Raw genomic sequence first — 20,816 nt, 5'->3', positions numbered from 1 at the left:
TTTTAAATGCTTCCTCTCAACCTCCACACTTGTCCCAGACCCGGGCCCCACAGCCCCAAAGACCACACCTGGAGTAGCTCCGGCCAACAATACCACTGCTTATTCAAAACCAGAATTCTTATTTTTTATAGATGTTGTCTCCGAAACACAGTCAAGTCCATTCCACCCTTCCCCATGGCTCTGGAGTGCAAACGTTTACAAAGACAGGCTGATATCACAAAGAAAAGTGGATGTCTACAACCCTCGACAAACTGGGTCTCTACTGATCTCCTCAAACAAGTGGCAGCGCCCACTTATTCCAAATGTTGATGCATAAGCAATGATCATCAGCTCACGATGATGGTGAAGAAAACCATAATGCGTCTCATCATGCCCGTTTTGCACTGAGCACCGACAAGTGCTCACATGTGGTGGGGACTGAGAATGGGCTCCCCACTCTGCCACTTCCTGGCTGTGCAGCCTTGGGTCAGTAACCTAGCCCCAGGATGCTTCTTTATCCATCCAACAGGGAGAAGACAGGATCCACCTCACCAGGCTTGTCTGAAGATGAAGGGAGATGCTGCCCATTAGGAGCTCAGTAGTGAGTGATGCATACGGACTGTCCAGGAAACATCCGTGCTGGCCACAAATTGGGCAAATGGCACTTCTGCCCCGTAAAATGATGAAATGATGTCCTGCACAGCTTCCAGAGAGCAGGCCACCCTCTGTCACTTACAGCTGGAAGGGGAGTTTCAGGACCCTGCAGACTCAGATCTATCTCACTGTCTCACAGGAGTTGAAAAGTGATGAGCGCAGGTTTGAGGCACAGGAGCTGACTCTGCCCCCAAATGCCCAGGTGGAAAGACATCCTCAGGCTTCGAAAGGAAACCATGACCCCTAGAGTGTTTCCAATTTTGGCACCAGTGACGGATCCAGATTTCACCCCTACCAAAGGCCACCTATACCATCGCTTTACGCAGCTTTACTTTACCTGAAGCAGAAAACCCCTGGCTCTGAACTCCATCAACTGTCTGACAACATAAACTGGGCTGGTTTTGACGTATCACATGGACCTTTGGGGATCCACAGCACTGAGCCACATCCCTGGTTCTGAGGCTTAACCTTCTGGAGCTTGAGCTAGTCACTCAATCTTCTGCTCTAGGTTCCCATCAGTAAGAGGGAGGCTGTCACTCTGGGAGGGGTGGAAGCTCAGCTATTGTTGGTGAGAGCAGCAGGGCCAACAAGGGAAAGGGTGTGAAGGAGAATATGCGTGTATGTACGTGTGTGCGTGTGGGTATAAAACATTATTCTTTCTCCCATCATACTTTCTCCCCATGCTGTACATTATAAATGCTTTAAACACAAACCACGCACTTTGAATGCCTTAAACCATTAAGCTCCAAATGCTATCAGCATTCACCACAAAGAAAGTAATAAGGATTTAGGCAGCCCTATGGATCCTTTCCCGCCCTCTGACAGCTCACACCACAAGCCCCGGCAATCTGAACCTGGTCCAGTCTTTGTTTATGGCGAACATCATCTGCAGCCCCTCCTCGCAACCAGCAGCAATGGCATGTCCACTCTGGGTTCACCCCACTGCCTCCATTCTGACCCTGGCTGTGCAAGCACATCTCAGAGCAGGCCGCCTTTGCCCATCATTTGCCATTCCTTCCCCTGGTGTGCTCTTGTTTGTTTGGAAATGCTCTTTTGATTAACTGAAAGCCGGCCTCAAGCTCACCATTTGTCTGGCACGCAGGCCTTCCCAGCCCACCTCGTGTCCACATGCTGTCCCTGCTCTAAAGCACTGCTGGTCTCCTGGTGGCAGGAAACATTTGTTCTCCCTTAACACTGACCATCAGGAGCCCCTCACCTCTGATCTCCTTCTGCTTCAAATCCTGCTTTTGGGGTTTTCTGTGCATAATTGATCTGTAAAAGTCTCTGGATGGAGTCTGGGCTGAGGCTTCTGACATTCAAAATATTTTGGGTCAGGAAGGTGCACTGGAGGTCAACCCCCATCTGGGCAGTGAATATCCTTCCTCTGCAGCATCAAGGCCAGGCAGTCACCCAATGTAAACTTGGTCTCCCTCAGTGATGAAGACCAAGACCTCACTCTCCCCCACGGCAGTGTGAACTGGCTGCAAATTTTCTTTTATTCTGAACTGGGAGAGCTGAGCTGGATGGAGTCTGAGCTGAACTCCATCATTAGGTTTTCTGCAGCCTTTGCCCACTTACTTGGGTGTTTTATATAACCAACCAAATCCCTCTACTGTGATAATGCTTCTATTTTATTATTAGTTACTGTAGTTCACCTGTTACTGTGCCTCATTTATTAATTGGACTTTATTGTGGGCATGTCTGTATAGGAGAACACAAGTACATACAGAGTTCGGTTCTGTCCACAGTTTCAGGCATCCACTGGGCGTCTTGGGGCGAATCCCCCATGGACAGGTGGAGATGACCACATTTCCCGTTACTTCCCATACACTCAAGTAGGCCCAACTGTTGACAGGACAATAAGGATGGTAGGACGGCACATGGAGAATCTCAGAGCCAGTCTCCCAACAAGCCTGTGTGCCATCTTTACTATAGATGTTATTAATCCAGGACACTGGCCTTCTGTTCCCCCTCTCACCTAATCCTTTCGTATTCACAGTTTCTCCTTCATATCTGTGCTTTGGATGTTACCATGCATGAGGAGAACAAGAAAAACCATGCAATATTTCTTCTTCCTGATATGTTATCTGAGTCCATACCAAATCTCCATTGGTACATTGCTTTATCATTCACAATTATCAGTCCTCATCATCAAAGCACCCTAGAGGAGGAGGTGCTGGCTTTGTCTTCTAGATGAGGATGCAGAGGCAGAGCTGCATGTCAAACCTCAAAATCCTCTGATTTCAGCTCTGGTGCTATTTATTCTACATCCTGCTCACCCAGGAGCTTGCACATCGTAGGTCGAAAAAGTTTTCTAAAGTTAAGTTCTGAGGATCAAATAAAGAATGAGTCACCAAGGGGGGAAAAAAGAAGAAGAAAAGAAAAGAAAAAAAAAAAGGCAGAGGAATCTGGTTTCTATTTCCAGCTTTGCTATAAATTAACTCATAGCTCAACTTTCTTGGTCCTCAGTTCACTCCTTCATGAAACAAGGACACTGAATTAGATGATCCCGAAAGGGCTTGGGCTCAGCTGTCCTTTGTCTCCCACCCTGTCTCTGCCACACGGCTAAATTTAGGAAGGAAACATTGTTGAAATACCTTTCGCTTTTGTTTCTCATGTTTTCAAAGCCACTAAGATTAGCTGGATGGTTATCATATACTATCCAGCTAGTCTGTCAAGAATGAAGAAAATGGTCATCTCCTTCCTAGGTCATTTATTTTTTAAGGTTTTATTTATTTATTCATGAGAATACAAAGACACAGGTAGAGGGAGAAGCAGGCTCCCTGCAGGGAGCCCAATTCAGTACTGGATCCTAGGATCCCAGCATTACAACCTGAGCCAAAGGCAGACCCTCCACCACTGAGCCACCCAGGCACCTCCTTTCCTACTTCATTTTTGAGCAGTTCATTATCTGTGATGAGAATGTCAATCTGGAAGTACCAGCCACAGGGTCATACCCACTAAAGTCCTCATCCCAGCAGGACATCTGTAGGGCCACATGCTCTTAGCACCATGGTTCTCCACCCAGGGCACACATGGCAATGTCTGGGACCTTTCTGGTCATCGCAACTAGGGCAGATGCAATGGGAGTCCGGTGGGTAGGGGCCAGGAATGCTGCTGAGGCACAGGACCGCCCCCCATATCAGAGCTGTCTGGCCCAAGCTGTGAGCTATCTGAGGTTGAGGAACCCTGTCTTGGAGAGTGAAGCCCAAGAGCGGTCCCAAACTTATCCCAGCATTTTAGCTAACTCGGCCCAAATCCCAGCCCAACCAGGTGGGCCCATCAGAAAGAAATGAGGCAGTGGATGTGTCTCTTACCTGGCAAAGAAGGAAGCGGCCACCGAAGTGCCTGTGGAGGTCTCACTGGCCACGCAGGAGCCCTGGGAGGCCGGGACACTGCAGGCTGAAGGCTTGTCCGCATTGTAGCGATTCAGTGCTGCCTCGGTCAGGCCCTCACGACCTGTTTCTGTCATCAGCTGGGAGATCTGATGAGGAAAATGGAGATTGAGCTTGTTAACTGTAGCTCAGTGCACTTCCTGAGCACCGTGGCCAGCATCCCTTGTGAGCGTGAAGTAGGGGCAGGGTGCAGGTGGGGAGGGGGTATTTGGGGGAACCAGGGACACTCTGCATGTACACTGTGGGTGCTTTGGGCTTCTCGGATGCTACTTTCCAGCATTTTAGCTTGGACACCTCCTCATTTTCATTAAAAATAATGGGAAAAAATTACCCTCCTCCCCAGCACTGTGAGTTTCAATTATGCCTGTGTGACTCCTGTCCATTTGGTAGAGAAAGCATGAGCCATTATCCACAGTCTGTGGCCCAAGACCAGAGCAGAAGCATCAACCAGCGCTGTTTTTTCACCAGGACTGGCCTCAAACGCTGATTGACGAGAGGGGCCACGGTATCATTTATTAGAGCAATGAACCTACTAATGGAGAAAGTGAGGAATGAAATAAAACACCATTTGCTGTTGTTTGCTGCAAGCAGTCAGCTGACATGATGAAGAGAATTTCGTGGAAACAAATACAGCCACCGTGGATTACCAAGTGGCCTTTTTGGGAGAGGACTGAGATCATTTCAACAGACTTGATTTTCCTACTCCTTCATTAAGATAAATGGCTTCCACTCTGTTTGCAGTGATTGCCTTTAAAACAGAAGTTCCCTGGGTGGGGCTGGGTCCGTTTTACCTAAATCCACATAATGTGCTAGGAAGAACCATACTTCTGGGCAAAATAAGAATCCCCTATAGAAATACACTTTTGAAAAGTGCTCATTCCATGATGAATGTAGTAATTACGCTGGCAAAGTCTAAGTGTGCTACTTGGAAAGCCAGCTACTTTAAAACTTTAGTCCACTTACAAAAGGGAAAAAATTGTTAGTTTAACAAAAGAAGGAAAAGAAGAAGAAAAGAAATAAAGAAACTTTCGTTTAAAAAAGCGTCTGCAGCCAGCTCAAACTTCTTAAATGCTGAGTGGAAAATGTTTCTAATTGCCTGCCAAATACAAGTGCAATAAAGCAAAGACCAGGAACAGTCTCCACTTTGTAACTGAGCAGACCAGTAGACCAGTGAAAGAGTCCCATTTGTTAACCTTTGAACATAAAAACATTTGTACTTTTCATTATTAGCAGCATAGCCAGTTACTCTAAGCCCCACTGACTCGAAACTGCTTAAATTCGTGCCCTTACTTGGAAAGCTTTGGCATTTTCAGGTGAAATTTTGCCAACACATACTTTCTTACTCTCATTCATTCATCCAGTTATAAGGAAATCTGACCCACATAAGAGAGCCCAGGGAGGAGGCAACAGAAGTAGTCCACTCCCTGCACTCAGCAAGAGCTGCTACATGGGCAGGGGGCCTGCGTCACCTCTCCCCCAGCTTCCACTGTGTCTGTGGGGCTAGGGCTCCCCTCGACCAGCTGCCACTGTCCCAGAGGCAAGAGGAGGAGGAGGTCTGCACATTGCTGTCACCACTAAGAAGCACTTATGAAGCCCCTGTGTTCCAGGATGCCAGCCCCCGACAATGTCCAAAAACACACCCAATAGGCCAGCACCATTGTTTTTTTCATCAAGGAGCTACAATCTACCATACATAATCTGGTTTTATTTATTTATCTTTAAAGATTTTATTATTTATTTGAGAGAGAGTGAGTGAGCACACAAGTGAGGGTGGGGCAGAGGGAGAAGCAGACTCCCTGCTGAGCAGGGAGCCCAATGTGGGGCTCAATTCCAGGACCCCGGGATCATGACCTGGGCCAAAGGATGACACTTAACCAACTGAGCCACCCAGGCGCCCCCATCAACTGGTTTTAGCACACACAGACATCTGAAGAAAGTCAGTATGGCAGTGAATGAATGCATTACTCGATTTGCCACCACAGATGTCCTTGGGCTCACTAATATGGCTGTCACTGGATCTGTCTGTGGTATTTCCTGTTGATTTCTGTATTTCTCATCAGAATTTTGGAAGAACGGGAATGGGACACTTGTGTCTCACATGAACGGTAACTTGCAAACCCGCAGAGAAGCCACTAGGAAATGGGTGGTGAATGGTGAGAGGCACAGATTTCTAGGTGATTCCAGATTCTTGAGTCTGGCCCAGAAAGAATGCAAGCATCCAGTGGGCTCATGGCTTTCAGAAATACCCCTTAGCAAATGAGCTTCAGTGCACTGTCTGCCTTAAAGATATATGTGGCTATCTTTGCCAAGCAAGACTAGATCTCTTACTTAAAAAAAAAAAAAAAAAAGTGGGAATTTGCGGACACAGTCCACTCAATTCCCAAACCTGCAAGTAAAATGATTCAATCATCGATTGCTCTTAGAAATCAGAAACACAGAATGTCTTAGAGCTAGAAGGAACTGCCAAGATCATTGTCTTCAATACTCCTTTTCTTCAGTAAGGACACAGGAGCACAGAAGTGATTCACTAATGGGAATCTGAGAACACGACCCTGACTCTTAGGCCAGAGCTAAACCCTCCTTTGCTCCCTGCCCCCTCTCCCCTTCTTCCCTCCTCTAATTAAAAAAAATGTTTAAGCAGAAGAAATAAAAAAAAGGGTAAAACACATACAGGCAGATCCAGTACCATAATCAACAAATGTTAACATTTTACTTAGAAAATATTTTTATTTATTATTTATCTATCCATCTGTCTATATTTTTTGAGAGAGAGCATGCATGTGTGAGTTGGGGGATGGGCTGAGGGAAAGAGAGAATCTTAAGTAGGTTCTATACTCAGCACAGAGTTCTACTCTGGGCTCGATCCCAGGACCGCGAGATCATGACCTGAGCCAAAACCAAGAGTCAGACACTCAACCATCTAAGCCACCCTGGCACCCTTGTTCTGATTAAGACCTTTTAGTCTACGGCCATACCACCCTGAACGCGCCCGATCTCGTCTGATTAAGACCTTTCAGCTCCATCTCAGACACATGGGGGCATTTCACCAAAGTAACCACTAAAGTAACAGTATCTGTTTCTTTCAAAACACCACATCACATCCTGCACGTGGTGGTAAAATAAACAGGAGGTGGCAAAAAAAAGGAACCAGGTGGCAAGGTGGCAGGGAGAGGGTGCACGTATGCACTTGCACATGTGTATGCCTGCACCCATGGGGTCCTTAATTGTATGAGTGTCCCAGGTGTCATTCCTGGGCACAGGCTGATGCTCTTCTCATTTCTCATGGAGAAAGCTCCTCTCTATGTTTTAATCTTAGGCAAGATCCATGTGTTTCGGCCACAGGTAAATTTTTGTATCAGCACAAAAATTGTAGGAGGAACTCTACACTTGTCCCCTAAGAAAAAGCAAATCTTAAATGTGGTTATGATCTTGACCACAGAATCAAGACAAAAGATGTTGGGCTCTCATAAACCAAGGTTGGTTCCACAGAGCAAACTGCAATCTGTGAGCCATTGACCTTCGACTTCCCTACCAACAAGAATGGCTGAGAGCACCCACAGTGTGACAGCATGGGGGTTCATCTTAAATGACCCAGAGAGCCACCTCCTCTGACTCCGCCAACGCAGCAGGGAATGCTAACAGTATCCATTTCCAGCGTAGAGACATCCACGGACAGTAAGCGCATCTTACTCTGCCCTTATTTTAATATTATGACCCCCAGATCCCAGAAAATAACACCTAACAGTATTTTCTCTTAGGCAATTGACAGTTCACTGTTGAGGGACATCTCTTTAGTAATTATGTATTGCTCACACTCTCACTTAAGGTTTTTATAGTTTTGCAAACAGTGGGTGCTCCATAAATACTTTTGATTCACGTTAGTGGAAATCAACTACAATTGTCTGGAAAGCTGGGATGAAGATGGAGCTGCAGGAAGCCCCCACCTAAACTGAAACATCTGATTTTTTAAAAAGATTTTATTTATTCATTTGAGAGAGAGAGAGAGAGAGAGAGAACACAAGGTGGGGGAGCAGCAAAGGAAGAAGGGAGAAGCAGAACTTTTGTTGAGCAGGGACCCCGATGTGGGGTTTGATCCCAGGACCCCAAGATCATGACCTGAGCCGAAGGCAGACACTTCAGACTGACCCCCCCACCCAGGAGCCCCCGAAACATCTGATTTCTGTATACTTGCTCAAGTAAAACGCCATCCTCCCTTATCTTGCTTCATTCATGTCGAGTGACACCAACATGAGCTGGTTCTGGTCCTTTATTTCCAATAAATAAAACTGTTTATTTGCAGGCATCTACATAGGACAGGTAGTTTTCCTACAGTGCTTGGGACGCTGTCCCCAAAGCACAGGCTGTTGCCACCTAACATGAAGCTCGTCCTCAGCTAAAATGGGCACAAATCACCTCTGAGACTCTGCCACTGGCCTGGAGTCAGACCGGTAAGTTCCTCCCTGCACTGTCTAGCCCTCCTCGGCCAGCACCAAGGGGCCAGGATGGGATTCTCATGTCCCAGGGCTGGATGTTTGATTACCCTTATTATCTTAGCTTGCTTTGGCTATAAATTTTATTAGTGGCCATAAAATTATCCATCCACAGCATTTGACTCAGTGACCTCTTGCAAAAGAGAATTCCATTTGCTCGTGCTGCCCAGGGCCTAGGAGAGATGCCTTTTCTTCACCTTCAATTTACAGCCTCACCTCCATCCAGGGTCTTGCCAACAGAGAAGGCTGTCACATTTCACGATTTCATTGTTGGGGCTGAAATCTGGCCCCTCGCCACCTGCCCACTGTTTTCTTACTCTCTGGGTGGTGCAAAAGTAAAGTGGCAGGGGCATCCACGTGTTACAGAAAAGACAGAGAAGTGTGAGATCTTGCAAAGGGCCGGCTGCATTTCTGTCTTGAATTTCTGTCTTAAATTTCTTAGTTCCAAAATGTGCAGCTCAAGGCTCATGTGATAGCTCGGCTATTCCTTTGAAGAACATCTTATGACAAATGCTACAGAAACTCTTGCCATCAAGCTTGGAGTATTTCTACAGGTGCATTTTACTTCACCTTGCAGAGATGCTGGGGCACAATGATTTTAATGATTAATACTCAATTATGTTTTGCGGGGTGGTTTTGGTGACATAAACAGTGACATGAGATGATACACAGAGTCCAGCCTGAGAGAACTCTAAGGAGCAACAGCACTCCCTCATCAATCATCACACAATTTGCCATTCTGGAGCATCTACCATGACCCAATTCTATTCGAAGAGCTTTCTGTATGTGTTGCCATATCCAATCCTGACAATAACCCTATAAAGTACGCACAATTATTACCAAAAAATAGCATCAACTCTACCACATGGAAAAGCCCTGGGACAGGTAATGTCACAGGGCTGGGTTTCTATCCTTGAGTTTCTCTTGCTCCCAAGAAAGTACAGCTCCTCAACTGTGGCTGCCCATTCAGGAAATGGGGTAACGGCAAAGGACTTGATAAAGAGGATCATCATCTGGATAATTTCTCAATTGGCACAAAAGGCATGTTCTCTCCAGTGCTTTGTGATTTTTATGACCAACTTGAAATAAAATCAAATGGTCTGAATATTGATATAAGTGACTTCACTTTCAATTTCCAACTAAGCAAACTCAGAAGGAGTAGTTAAGAGGAAATCACCACCCTAATGAATCCAACCCTGACATCAGAGGCTACTTCTAGGTCAGCTCCCAAGATCTAGGAAGACTAACCCCTCTTCCATGTACTGAATCACCCAGGGGCTACGCTTCCCCTGGGGGAAGCTTACCTTTGCTGCCCACTCCCAAATACTCAATCACAGGCTAGGGCCCAAAAAGTGTGCCCTGGGCAGTCCTCCCCACTCTGAATAATCAGGGCCGTCCCTCTCCACGTGTTCCCCCCAAACTATCCTTGTGATGCTCTGGTATCAGAGCATCTGGTTTATTTTATGACTGCCTGGCCCTGGTCTCTCTCCCCAACCAGAGGCAAGCTCAGGGAGGACAGGGACAGGCTCTTACTAACCTCTGTATTTCCAGCACAGCACAGAGTCTCAATATGGACTACATCTGACAAATCCATCAATTAATACATCCATTAAATACAAGCGAATCAGAATGAACTAATTTTGTTGGGTTGGTATTGGCTGGAGTTGGTTTGTTTTTTAAGAGATAAATGTTATTTTCACCTGATTTCAAAAACGATGAATAGAGTACATAAAGCTTTCTGCAATAAAACAGGAGTATTTCATAATTCAAGATAGCAGCAAGACAAATGTCTGGGGAGGATGGAGGGCAAACAAGGAACAAAGAGACAGAGGCACTGAAACAAAGGAAAAAGAGAAACAGGAGAAAGGAGACAAACAAGAGAAAAGGAGAAAGAAATATACACACATAAGATGAAAAAAGAAGAGGACACCAGTAACTGTTCCTCTGGCCAGCCTGGGTAGGAGCATGTGCCAGTCATAGCCGGGGAGCTGGAATTCTCTGGAATGTTGGGGAAGTGATCCCAGGGATATAGCATCCAGAGGCTGAAGTCCCACTGGCCTGCCCTGGTCCTTCCCAGGTACCAGACAAGACTTTTAGAACCCTGAGGTGTCAGAAGATAAAATGCAGAAATGCAAAATGTAAAGATTCATGTAAAAAAAAAATTGAGCCATTCTCTTTCCCTTTTCCATTAAAAAAATAAAACCATAGTTCTAGCCTTTGAAGAAAAGGGCTTAGAAGTTTTGAATGTCTGAATACTTGCTTTATGTAATTTTGCAGAGGAACATGGAGTATTAGGGATGCTTCTAAGGGGAAGGACAGTAAGATTAAGAGACTAGATGTGAGGTTTGCCTGGAGCTGACACAGCACAGATCATGGCCTTCTCCACCCATCATCTCGTGGTGCTTGGTCTGGCATCCTTAAGAAGCAGCTCTTTCCCAGAGCAAGTGTCACTGCTCTTCACCTAAATCTTGCCTAATGCTTGGAAAGCTTTCAAGAAAACCAGCTGTGCATTATGGCCTGGAATTTAAAATGTACCTTCATTGTAGGCACTGTGGGTGACTTCCTCATATTTTCCTTGAGCTCTTATGAGAAAAAGTTAAGAGGGACCTGTCAGTGACACTTGACTGTATGTGACTCACCTTGGTCTGCATAAAGCAACCTGGCATTATGGGCAAAACCTAACAAGGGCCAGCATACATGCACCCATGCTCTGCTCGGGGTGCCAGGGATGGCAGAAGTAAGAGCTCACACAAGGCAGGGGATGAGGTGTGCAGCTGCTGGAGCCCTGGCACCAGGAGCCATGAGAGTATGAGTGTTCAGGGCTCCAATCAGCCAAGGGAGGTGCTTCTCCTTGTTTGAAGCCTTTTCGAGGAAGCTAGCTAGCAGCACTGGGGCTGGCTCTAGATTGTAGGATTGATTCTGCTGTGCCTTGGCCAGCTCAAAAGCACAGCCTGGGTGGCTCAGTGGTTGAGCATCTGCCTTTGGCTCAGGTTGTGATCCCGGGGTCCTGGGATGGAGTGCCACATCAGCTTCCCTGTGGGGAGCCTACTTCTCCCTCTGCCTATGTTTCTGCCTCTCTCTGTGTGCTTCTCATGAATAAATAAAATCCTAAACACACACACACACACACACACACACACACACACACACACACAGCCATAAAGGAAAGATACCCAGACCACAGACAGGCTGGACAAAATGGAATTGCCAGCATCACCCTGGTGTCTAGCAAAGGGTGTGTGGTGCATCAGGGCATCAGTAAATGCTGCACTGAATGCCAAGGGCTAATTCTGGGCCTGGCTTGGTTAATGGTAACACGATGGACTTTGGACAAGTCACTTCCCCTCCCCTAGCCCTCATCTCCCCAGCTAGGGGAAATCAGGAGATCATGTCTGCGATGAAATCAGATGATGCAGCTGAATGTGCTCTGTGGTTCTAAAGTCATAATCCAACAGACAGCCGGGACGTTTAGAAATACTCCTGTTTCATCTTGAAAAGTGCATTCCTAATTTAATATCTGCATGGCCTTTATACAAAAACATACAAATACATCATTGATGACAACAAAAAACGTTCCCCACCATGTCTCAAACCATCCATGGTGGACGAGAAACTGATTTTCTTTAAGAGTCACCTGGCTGTTTCAAAGCGATGCACAAGCTTTCACACTTTGAACTGACCTGACATCTTCTGCTTACCAGCTGCAGAAATGCCAAATCTGACACTATGCAAACAGCAATTTTCCAAAAAATTTCAAATGGAACTGGAAATATCTTTAGATCTATCTTAGGCCAATGCTCATGTGTAAATATGAAGAGACTCAGGGCCAGATTGATGAGGTGAGTTGCCCTAAATTACATATCTACTTTGTGGTTAATTTCCATACTCATTTGTGTATATCAGAAGCTAGCAGATGGCAGTACTCTAAAATGCCTGAAAATCCCTGAAATACAGAGAGGGGGGGTGGGAAGGAAGAAAGAGAGAGAGAGAGAGAGAGAGAGAGAGAGAGAGAGAAAGAAATGGTCTCTGTGGTTTAGAAATAAGCCAGAGGTTTGGTTCTGGCCAAATGGCCGGTGTGGGACCTTAACAAAATCAATTAACCTCTCTGTAAGGTCGCCCCCAAAATCAGAGATCTGCCATAAAGGATGTTAAATAAAAACACTCTCAAAAGTCCTTCTCTTCAAATAACAATGGACTGAAAATGCAAAACCAGTATGCTTTAAAGCCTCTCATTGAAAACCCATACAGAAGTAGGAGATATTTCTGGGCTCACTTACAAGAATCTCGTGAAGAGGTTTGCGGTCGGCCCTCCGTCCCGTCCCTTGGAAGTATAGGATCACTGACTGTACAAAGCTGGATAATTTTAACTCTTGCATCCATCCTACAGGCCCAGAATTCAGAGAAGAGTGTGGCAGGGCTGCTTACCAGGAGTCTCTGGATTATCGGTTTTGAGCAGGCCTGATCTTGTCACCAGACCCATGACAGCCTTTGTCTACATTTGATGATTTTCTGAATCGGCTCACCCAGCAGATGTGGATTATTAATAAGATACACTTTTTTATGTATACATGTTTTCATCATGTATTTCACTAGTAAAGCCAACATGGAACCTGCTTCAGGGGTTCCATAATGTTTGGATGTTCCTTAGCCTACCCTTAAACCCAATTTCTCAAATTTCAGGACACTGAAAACTCCCAGGCCTTATTGGTTGTAACACAGAACTCCCAAATTCACTTTGCTGTTATCAGATTTCTTCAAGTTCATATAATTTTCTCAGCACCCCCTTGCTTTTAACAATTAGCAGAGAGACAAAGATGTTCTATGTGAGTTGCCACCAGAGAATCGATTATACGATTACATCCTCACTAAGTAAATATTCAACTTCTTTCTGTTGTGGCTGTAACATTCCATTCAGTGTCCTAATTTCTTAACTTGGTGCTTCTGCTCAAATTTCTCCTCTGTTCAATTAAGATGTTGGTTTTCTCTTCCATTGTACATGCTATGGCTTTTCCCAAAGCTCGGCTATACTTTCCACTTGTTGCAACTTTATAATATGGGTCAGGCCCAGCAAAGTCAATACCAACTAACTTATTGTGAGCATATCTCACTAGATTCCCCTAGCTAACAAACCAGAGCCAGCAAGATTGGCAGACCCTGGCACCTCAGGGATCCCAGCCAGTGTGCTTTATTCTTGAAAAGAGTCAGACCTGAGAGTTCATCTCTTTCATATCTGCCCTTTCGTTACAAACCTTGAGTCCCTGGAGTCTGCTATTTAAAATGGAACCGATCTTTGGGGATTCTTGTCTTTCATACACACTTGAAAAGCTATTCATCCCATCCTGAGTTAAAAGACTCTAAGCTGTATTAACAAATTGTCTCACCACAATTCCCCCCAAATTGAGTGATTCTCTTAACAACCTCTTGAGAGAAGGCGACGACATCCACATCTCAGCTAAGTCCATCTGTCGTCTTTCCTCAACTCCCTAGACCCTGACTCTGCCCTTCACACAAAGTCATTGGAAGTCTGCAAGGCTTCATACAAACACACCCAGAGTCTCAGGTCCAGAGCAGGGAATCAGACAGGCCATCTCAGAAAGAAGCTGGTGGCCCACAGCTATAATTTTCACCACAAATCGAGACTACTTAGAAATTGTGTTACCCCTTTGTTAGCATGGACAGCAACACAGCCATTCTGGAAGGTCTTTTCCACAAAGGCAGGAGATAAAGCTTGCCCTTGGAGTTACTTTACTGCTCCTCCCTCTTGGCATAAGTATGGAAACTCTGCTATGTGACTCTCCATGGGGCTAACCACCAGCAGGTTCATAAAACATGGGCAAGAAGAGCAAAACAACACATAAGCATTTCATGGTTAGCCTGATTTAGTACACTGTTTTCCTCTCAGAGCCTAAGATGAGACCAAAGTAAACACAAATGTGAGTGTATGCATGTGTGGGCATGTGTGCATGCATGGGTACACACACACACACACACACACACACACACACACACCCTGCTCAAGCAGTGTCTTTGAGAAACAATGCCAAAAAACAACTTACAGAATGCACAAGGCACATGTGAGAATCAATAAACAGGTCCACGGAGGAAATATGTAGTACAAAGAACCTCAGATTAGAACAGTCCTAAAAGGAGCACATGCCAAAAGGGGGCTGCTGGGAGTTATAGATGCTCCTTGCTCCTAGAGACACTTGTCAGGACAACCAAAGTCGCCTGCTTTCTGGAACGGCTCCAGTGCAGATCCACTGGGGGAGGAGATGAAGCAACATGAGTGTCCTAATGTGAAAGTACTTCCACCACCTAGAATCAGGACCACTCCAGCCCTCAGATCATTAGTGGTAACTTCATTAACGTCCCAGACAGAACTTAGCCCAGAGTGAACCCGACATATTCCCTGCCTGCTCACGGCAGCTGAGTTCTAAGACTGTCTCCAGCACTGCACATTCGTGATCATAGTCTTGCATTTCGCAGCCCCACACAATTCAGAATATTTCTTGCTACTGTCCTCAGTAGGTCGATATGTGTCACATCCTGTCTCCTAGATTGTGGTCCAGGAATCATACTCACTGTAGATTACAGACTTACTCTCAATTATTAACTAGTCATAGGGAAGGAAAAGGCAGGATTTAAGAAAGATGCTTTATCTTCAAATTCTAGAAACACTTGCCTCCACTCTAGGCCACTGTGGGGATCATTCGCCAGATCTCAAGGGTCAAACATGAAAAGGCAGTGGTGGGAATGAGAGGCGTGGGCTTGCTCTCCATCCAGCCAGCCTGCCAAACCACAGACAGGAGGGACTCAGATGAAGGCACCCAGTTTAAAGGAACTTTGTTCTGTTTGTGCTTTGTTTAAATCCCAGAGTGGGAGATGACCCACAATAAGCCACTTGAACCCTTTCTCTCTGCAAGTCTCCAGCTGAAATACAGTATGTGGGAGTTCTTTCAAAAGCATCTATGCAGGCCTTTTCAGAAACTAAATTTGAATACTCTGTGGTTACTGATTGGGAGTGTCACCGCTCCATAGCAGATCTGCTGGCAGCCCCCACCAGCCTCATGCCACTCTGTTCTGGCCAGGCTTTCCTGGGGCTTCTCAGCAGGCAGCCCTGGTACCACTGCTAGCCAGTGGGCCAGGAGCCCTGGCCCTGAGAGACCCGAAACCTCTTCCCCGTTGACCCTGTTATTTGCACTGCCGCTTATCTATTCGAAGCTGGAATAATAACAAACTCAGCTAAACTAAATTGGTCCTTTGTTTGCCATTACCATAAAAATTTTATGTAGGAACTAATAAAAACATGCTTTACGTGCACAGTTGCATGGGTTTGCACAGGCAATAATATCCAGCAAGTTAGATCCATAAATTCAGTTATAGACACTTAGGAATAAATATTTTATCTTTCCCGATGTTTTCGTTTATTGGAGGGAAGGTGTGAACACAGGAGCGTATGGCTGATCTGAGGCTACTAATGGTCCTTAAGTCCCCCCCAGATGCCTCTGCTCGAGACCAGGGAAAGTCCTCTCAGAAGTTTCTGGATAATTTTCCCGATTACTTAGCCTCTTAAGAACTCAATGTTAATCATACTTCCAACCTCAGTAAATGGAAAGCTTTTTAACAGAGCTTTTAAAAGTGAATCGCTTTTGAAATGAATTCAGGATTTTCTTAGAATTCTTTTAAGCAAACAAAAAGATCCAATTCTCTTCCCACCTGGGACCTTGGGGCAGGTTTACAGTAGATTTAACTAAAGAAGCTTTAATGAAATCCAAATGTAACCCAAAAATTGGGATCACTGGATATTTAGCTTTCCCTTCAGCAATGTACTCTGAAGTACAAGAAATGAGTTGGGTTTTTAGCTCTCTATTTTCCTTCCCTCCAGATGGGAACTGTCCAATAGAAATATTATGACAGCCACATTAAAAACATGCAAAGAAACAGGTGAATTTAATTTAAATATTTTATTTAACTCATTAACTCACTGTATCCAAAATACTATCATTTCAACATATATTTAATCTAAAAAGGCCTTTACTAATGAGATATTTTATGTTTTCTTTTCATGTACTAAGTCCTAAAGAGGTAATGTGTATTTTACTTATACCACAATTCAGTTCAGACTAACCATCTCCCAAATCCTCAATAGTCACATACGGCCGATGGCTACCATATTGATTAGCAAGGATCTACAGAATCCTCCACTAGTCAAGGAAAAGACAACTTCAAAGAAATCTCATTATTTATGTGATTGCTTTGGACCCGATGAACACATTTCCCCCAGGTTACAATTATGAATCTACATACAATAAACATAGAAAAAATTAAAATTACATGCAACTTTTAAAGTCCATTTTTTTCCTGTTTATAACTCTTAGTAAAATAGGCAAAGTTTATAAAGTGAACTAGGTAAAAAGAATATCCTTATGGCACCCATAAAGAGCCTACGTTTAAGAGCGATGAGGAGTAAGATACAAAGTATTATCAATCTGACCCCCTGCCACGCTTCAGAGTCCCTGCAGCCTCTTCTTTAAAACTAACTTCTATTTAAAAAATTTTTTTATTAAAGATATTTGTTTATTTGAGAGAGAAAGAGAGAGAGAGAGATCACACACAAGCAGGGGGGAGGGTAGAGGGAGAAGCAGACTCCCTGCTGAGTAGGGAGCCCAACTCAGGGCTCAATCCCAGGACCCTGAGATCATGACCTGAGCCGAAGGCAGGTGCCCAACCGAGTCATCAAGGTGCCCCTATTTTAAAAATGTATTATTGAAGTATAGTTGACATACAATGTTACATTAGTTTCAAGTGTACAGCATAGTGATCCAATAAGACTATATAATATACCATGCCCACTGCAAATGTAGCTATTATCCATCACCACTCTAATACCATTGGCTATATTCTGTGCTGTGCCTTTTATTTTCATGACTTACTCATTCTGTAGGTGGAAGCCTGCACCTCCCAACCCCCCACTAGCCCCTTGCCCTCTGGCAATCACCAGTTTGTTCTCTGTACTTATAGGTCGGTTCCTGTTTGTTTAGATTCCACATATAAGCAAAATAATTTATTTGTCTTTCTCTGATATATTTCACTTTGCATCATACCCTCTAGGTTCTTTCATGCTTCTACAAATGGCAAGACCTCATTCTTTTTTATGGCTGAGATATATTCTATTGTGTATATATACCACATCTTCTTTACCCATTCATCTGTCAGTGGACACTTGGGCTGCTTCCATGTCTTGGCTATTGTGAATAATGCTGCAATAAACATAACTGTGCATATATCTTTTCAAATTAGTGTTTTATTCCCTGTAGCCTCTTACAGATGCTTTGGAAAACAAGAAGCCAAAGTTTTTTCATTTAACTTTTTTTTTTCAAAGAAGCTATTCCAGACTTCTGTAAACTTAAAAAAAATGTATCTTCTATTATTCTTCCACCTTCCCTCTTGTTTTTCAGATACTAAAGAAGACATCCAGATAGAGTATTTTGAAAGTGAGAGATTACACCAAAAGGTCAGCATTGTAGCTCTGATTCTTTAAAGTAAGCTTTGGTGAATTATTCAGTCTCTCTCTGATTAAATGTTGCCATCAGACAAATTACCCCAATAATTCTAAGTCTGTGTTATGTCTTGCAAGTGTTGGGCATATTTTTTACTTGATGTGTTATAACACTTAATAATGCATATTGATGCATGTTAAGCAAGTTGTTCTGGAGGGCAGAGACCAGAATTGCTGAATATACCCTTTCCTGAGCTAACCAAAGCACTGCACGCATAGAAATGCTTAATTATCACATGTGTTGTTGCTGTTGATTCATAAATTACATGGAAGTGCTGAGATAAGGACTCTGAGTTAATGTAAAGGTATTTTTTTTATCTGTTTCTAGATTCATAACAGTGTGTTGTCTCAAGATAAAACAGAATCTCAAAATGATCTTCTTCCTCCCCAAGGACAAAGTAGAAACTTCTTGGCAATAAGTCAGACTGACAACAGGGGAATTTGAGAATGATCTCGCCGTTTCCGATCTGTTTTTGTGTGTTCCAATCAAATAAAGGAAAGTCAACCGTGCATAAAATACACTCGCAAAATTCCTTGCTCCCATCCCTTCCACCTCACATGTGAAAACCTTTTCTATGGTATCAGAGTGGGCTTGGATTCCAGAGAATCTAGCCTTGGCTTTCAAGTGAACAACAGGATGGTGATACTCGACTAGAAGTGTTTTTATCTAAAGATTTTGAAGAAGGCACTAAGGAGACCATTAACTAATAATGTAACTGTTAAAAGATCTTCAAAAAGAGACATGAAAATGAATTGCAACCTCATCCTGGTCTGAACCCTGCCCCAGAGAAGGGAAACCATGTTATAAAGGACATTACTGGGTGAGTTGAAAGAAACTGAAAGACCAATTGTTGATTGGATAAAGTTACTTATCAATGTTAATCCCACTGAACCTGATAACTGGACTCTGGCTATACAGAAGAATATCCCATTTCCTAGGGAATACTCATGGAAGTATTCTGGTACCAAGGCTTCTGGTGTATGTGCCTTACTCTCAATGATTCAGGGGGAAAACTAGAGAGCAACTGTTAATCTAGAGACAAGGAATGTGGTGTCCTCTGTACTATTTTTATTCTTGCAACGTTCTGTATTAAAAGTTATTTTTAAAAAATTCTAATTCACTTAAAAGCGAATAAACAAGGTGGGGAAAAAATTATTTTGAGTCAAATTTTCCCTTTAGGAATTTACATGGGGCCATGCCTTGTTTTGTCTACCTGCCTTCCACAGCAAGCCTCTGAATGTCACTGTCTAAGATGCCACGTGGTAACCAGGTTCACATCGGCTGATGGGTGGTTCACAACAGCCAGCCCTGGCTTCCCTGTGAGCCTGAGTCCCTTGTGGCTCCTCCACAGAGAGAAACATGGGCTTTGGATGGTGGGTCTCAACATCAGTTCAGGTGCCTGTCTCCTGCCCTCACTTCCACAGGGACAGACACAGGGGGAGTCTCTGGCAACAATCCTTGCAGTGGCTCAGGAGACTCTCCATGTGCAGAGAGCCACAGGCTCCCTGGAACCCTGGCTAGCCCACACCACCACCACCTGCAAATCCAGATTATGGAGGGTCAAGCTACTGATGGGACCTGCCTGGGTCACAGAGCAAAGGAACTGGTTTGTGAAGGCATTTTTACTGCCTTCCCCCTCCCCACCTCCAGATCGCCCACTTACTTTGAAACTACCTAATCTGGGGTGCCTGTGGGGCTCAGTTGTTGAGTGTCTGCCTCCTGCTCAGGTCATAATCTCAGTCTGCTTCTCCCTCTCTCTCTGCTACTCCCCACTGTTAGTGCTCTCTGTCCTCTCTCTCAAATAAATGTAAAAAAATTCTTTAAAAAAAAAAACCACCCAAAACACCTAATCATTCAGTTTAGCACCAAAACCTCCAAATAACTGACAATCATGAAAGCACAGCAGGGGCCAAGACTTAGACGTCAACAAATACACCCTCTCTCCTGATGCAGAGTACTTTTCAGGGTCCTTGTCATTTAGCCACTTCTTGGGATCCTCCAGAGACAGGAAGCTCCCTACTTTGCAAAGCAGTCCATCCCATGATTGGATAACTCTTAGAGTTCTCTTGTGCAGTCAGCTGGATCTGTTTGCCTAAAATGGAAGAACTGGAGAATAGGGAACTGGTCTTTAATGAGCCTCTTCTATAGAGCACGGAAAGCAGGCACATGAGAAATAGCTTGGGAATGTTCAAGACCGCTAATGGACAGTCTACATCTTGGCTATTTTTTTTTTTAAGATTGTATTTATTTATTTGAGAAAAAGAGAGACAGAGAGAGAGGAGCAGAAGCAGGAGGAGCAGAAGTAGAGGGAGCAGCAGACTCTCTGCTGAGTGGGAGCCGGACTCAGGAATCAATCCTAGGACCCTGAGATCATGGCCTGAGCCAAAGGCAGATGCCTAACCAACTGAGCCACCCAGGCGCCCCTACATCTTGGTTCTTATTCTATCCCCAGGAGCAATTAAAGCCATAACCACTGTGTCTTCCAAAACATAGCATTTCAAGTGTTTGAAGACACCTTCATGTTCTCCTTTCTTCTCTCATCCAGCTCCAAATCACTGACCTTCCTTTACTCATTCATAATTCACTTGCTCACTCATTCATTCATTCATTTCCAAAAAGATTTGTCTTTTTTTTTTTTTTTAGTTAGGCTCCATGCCCAACATGGGGCTTGAACTCATGACCCTGAGATCAAGAGCCACATGCTCTACCGACTGAGCCAGCCAGGCACTCCAGGATTT

General features: G+C 44.4%; 1 protein-coding gene and 1 non-coding gene across 2 annotated transcripts in view; both read right to left on the bottom strand.

The window, feature by feature from the left end:
• Positions 1-20,816, bottom strand: part of KIF26B (kinesin family member 26B) — a 444,073-nt gene that overhangs the window by 232,275 nt on the left and 190,982 nt on the right. The window contains exon 4 of the mRNA XM_038542770.1: positions 3,951-4,117. Within this exon, the coding sequence (XP_038398698.1) occupies positions 3,951-4,117 (167 nt within the window). The remainder of the gene's footprint in view (positions 1-3,950; positions 4,118-20,816) is intronic.
• Positions 20,732-20,804, bottom strand: TRNAK-CUU. The gene has a single exon. It is a non-coding gene; the product is annotated as a tRNA-Lys (tRNA).

The sequence above is a fragment of the Canis lupus genome, chromosome 7, assembly GCF_011100685.1.
Source record: "Canis lupus familiaris isolate Mischka breed German Shepherd chromosome 7, alternate assembly UU_Cfam_GSD_1.0, whole genome shotgun sequence".
In the NCBI taxonomy this organism is placed as follows: domain Eukaryota; kingdom Metazoa; phylum Chordata; class Mammalia; order Carnivora; family Canidae; genus Canis; species Canis lupus.
Note: the sequence above shows the minus strand (reverse complement) of the source record. Positions and strands in the feature narration are given on the sequence as shown.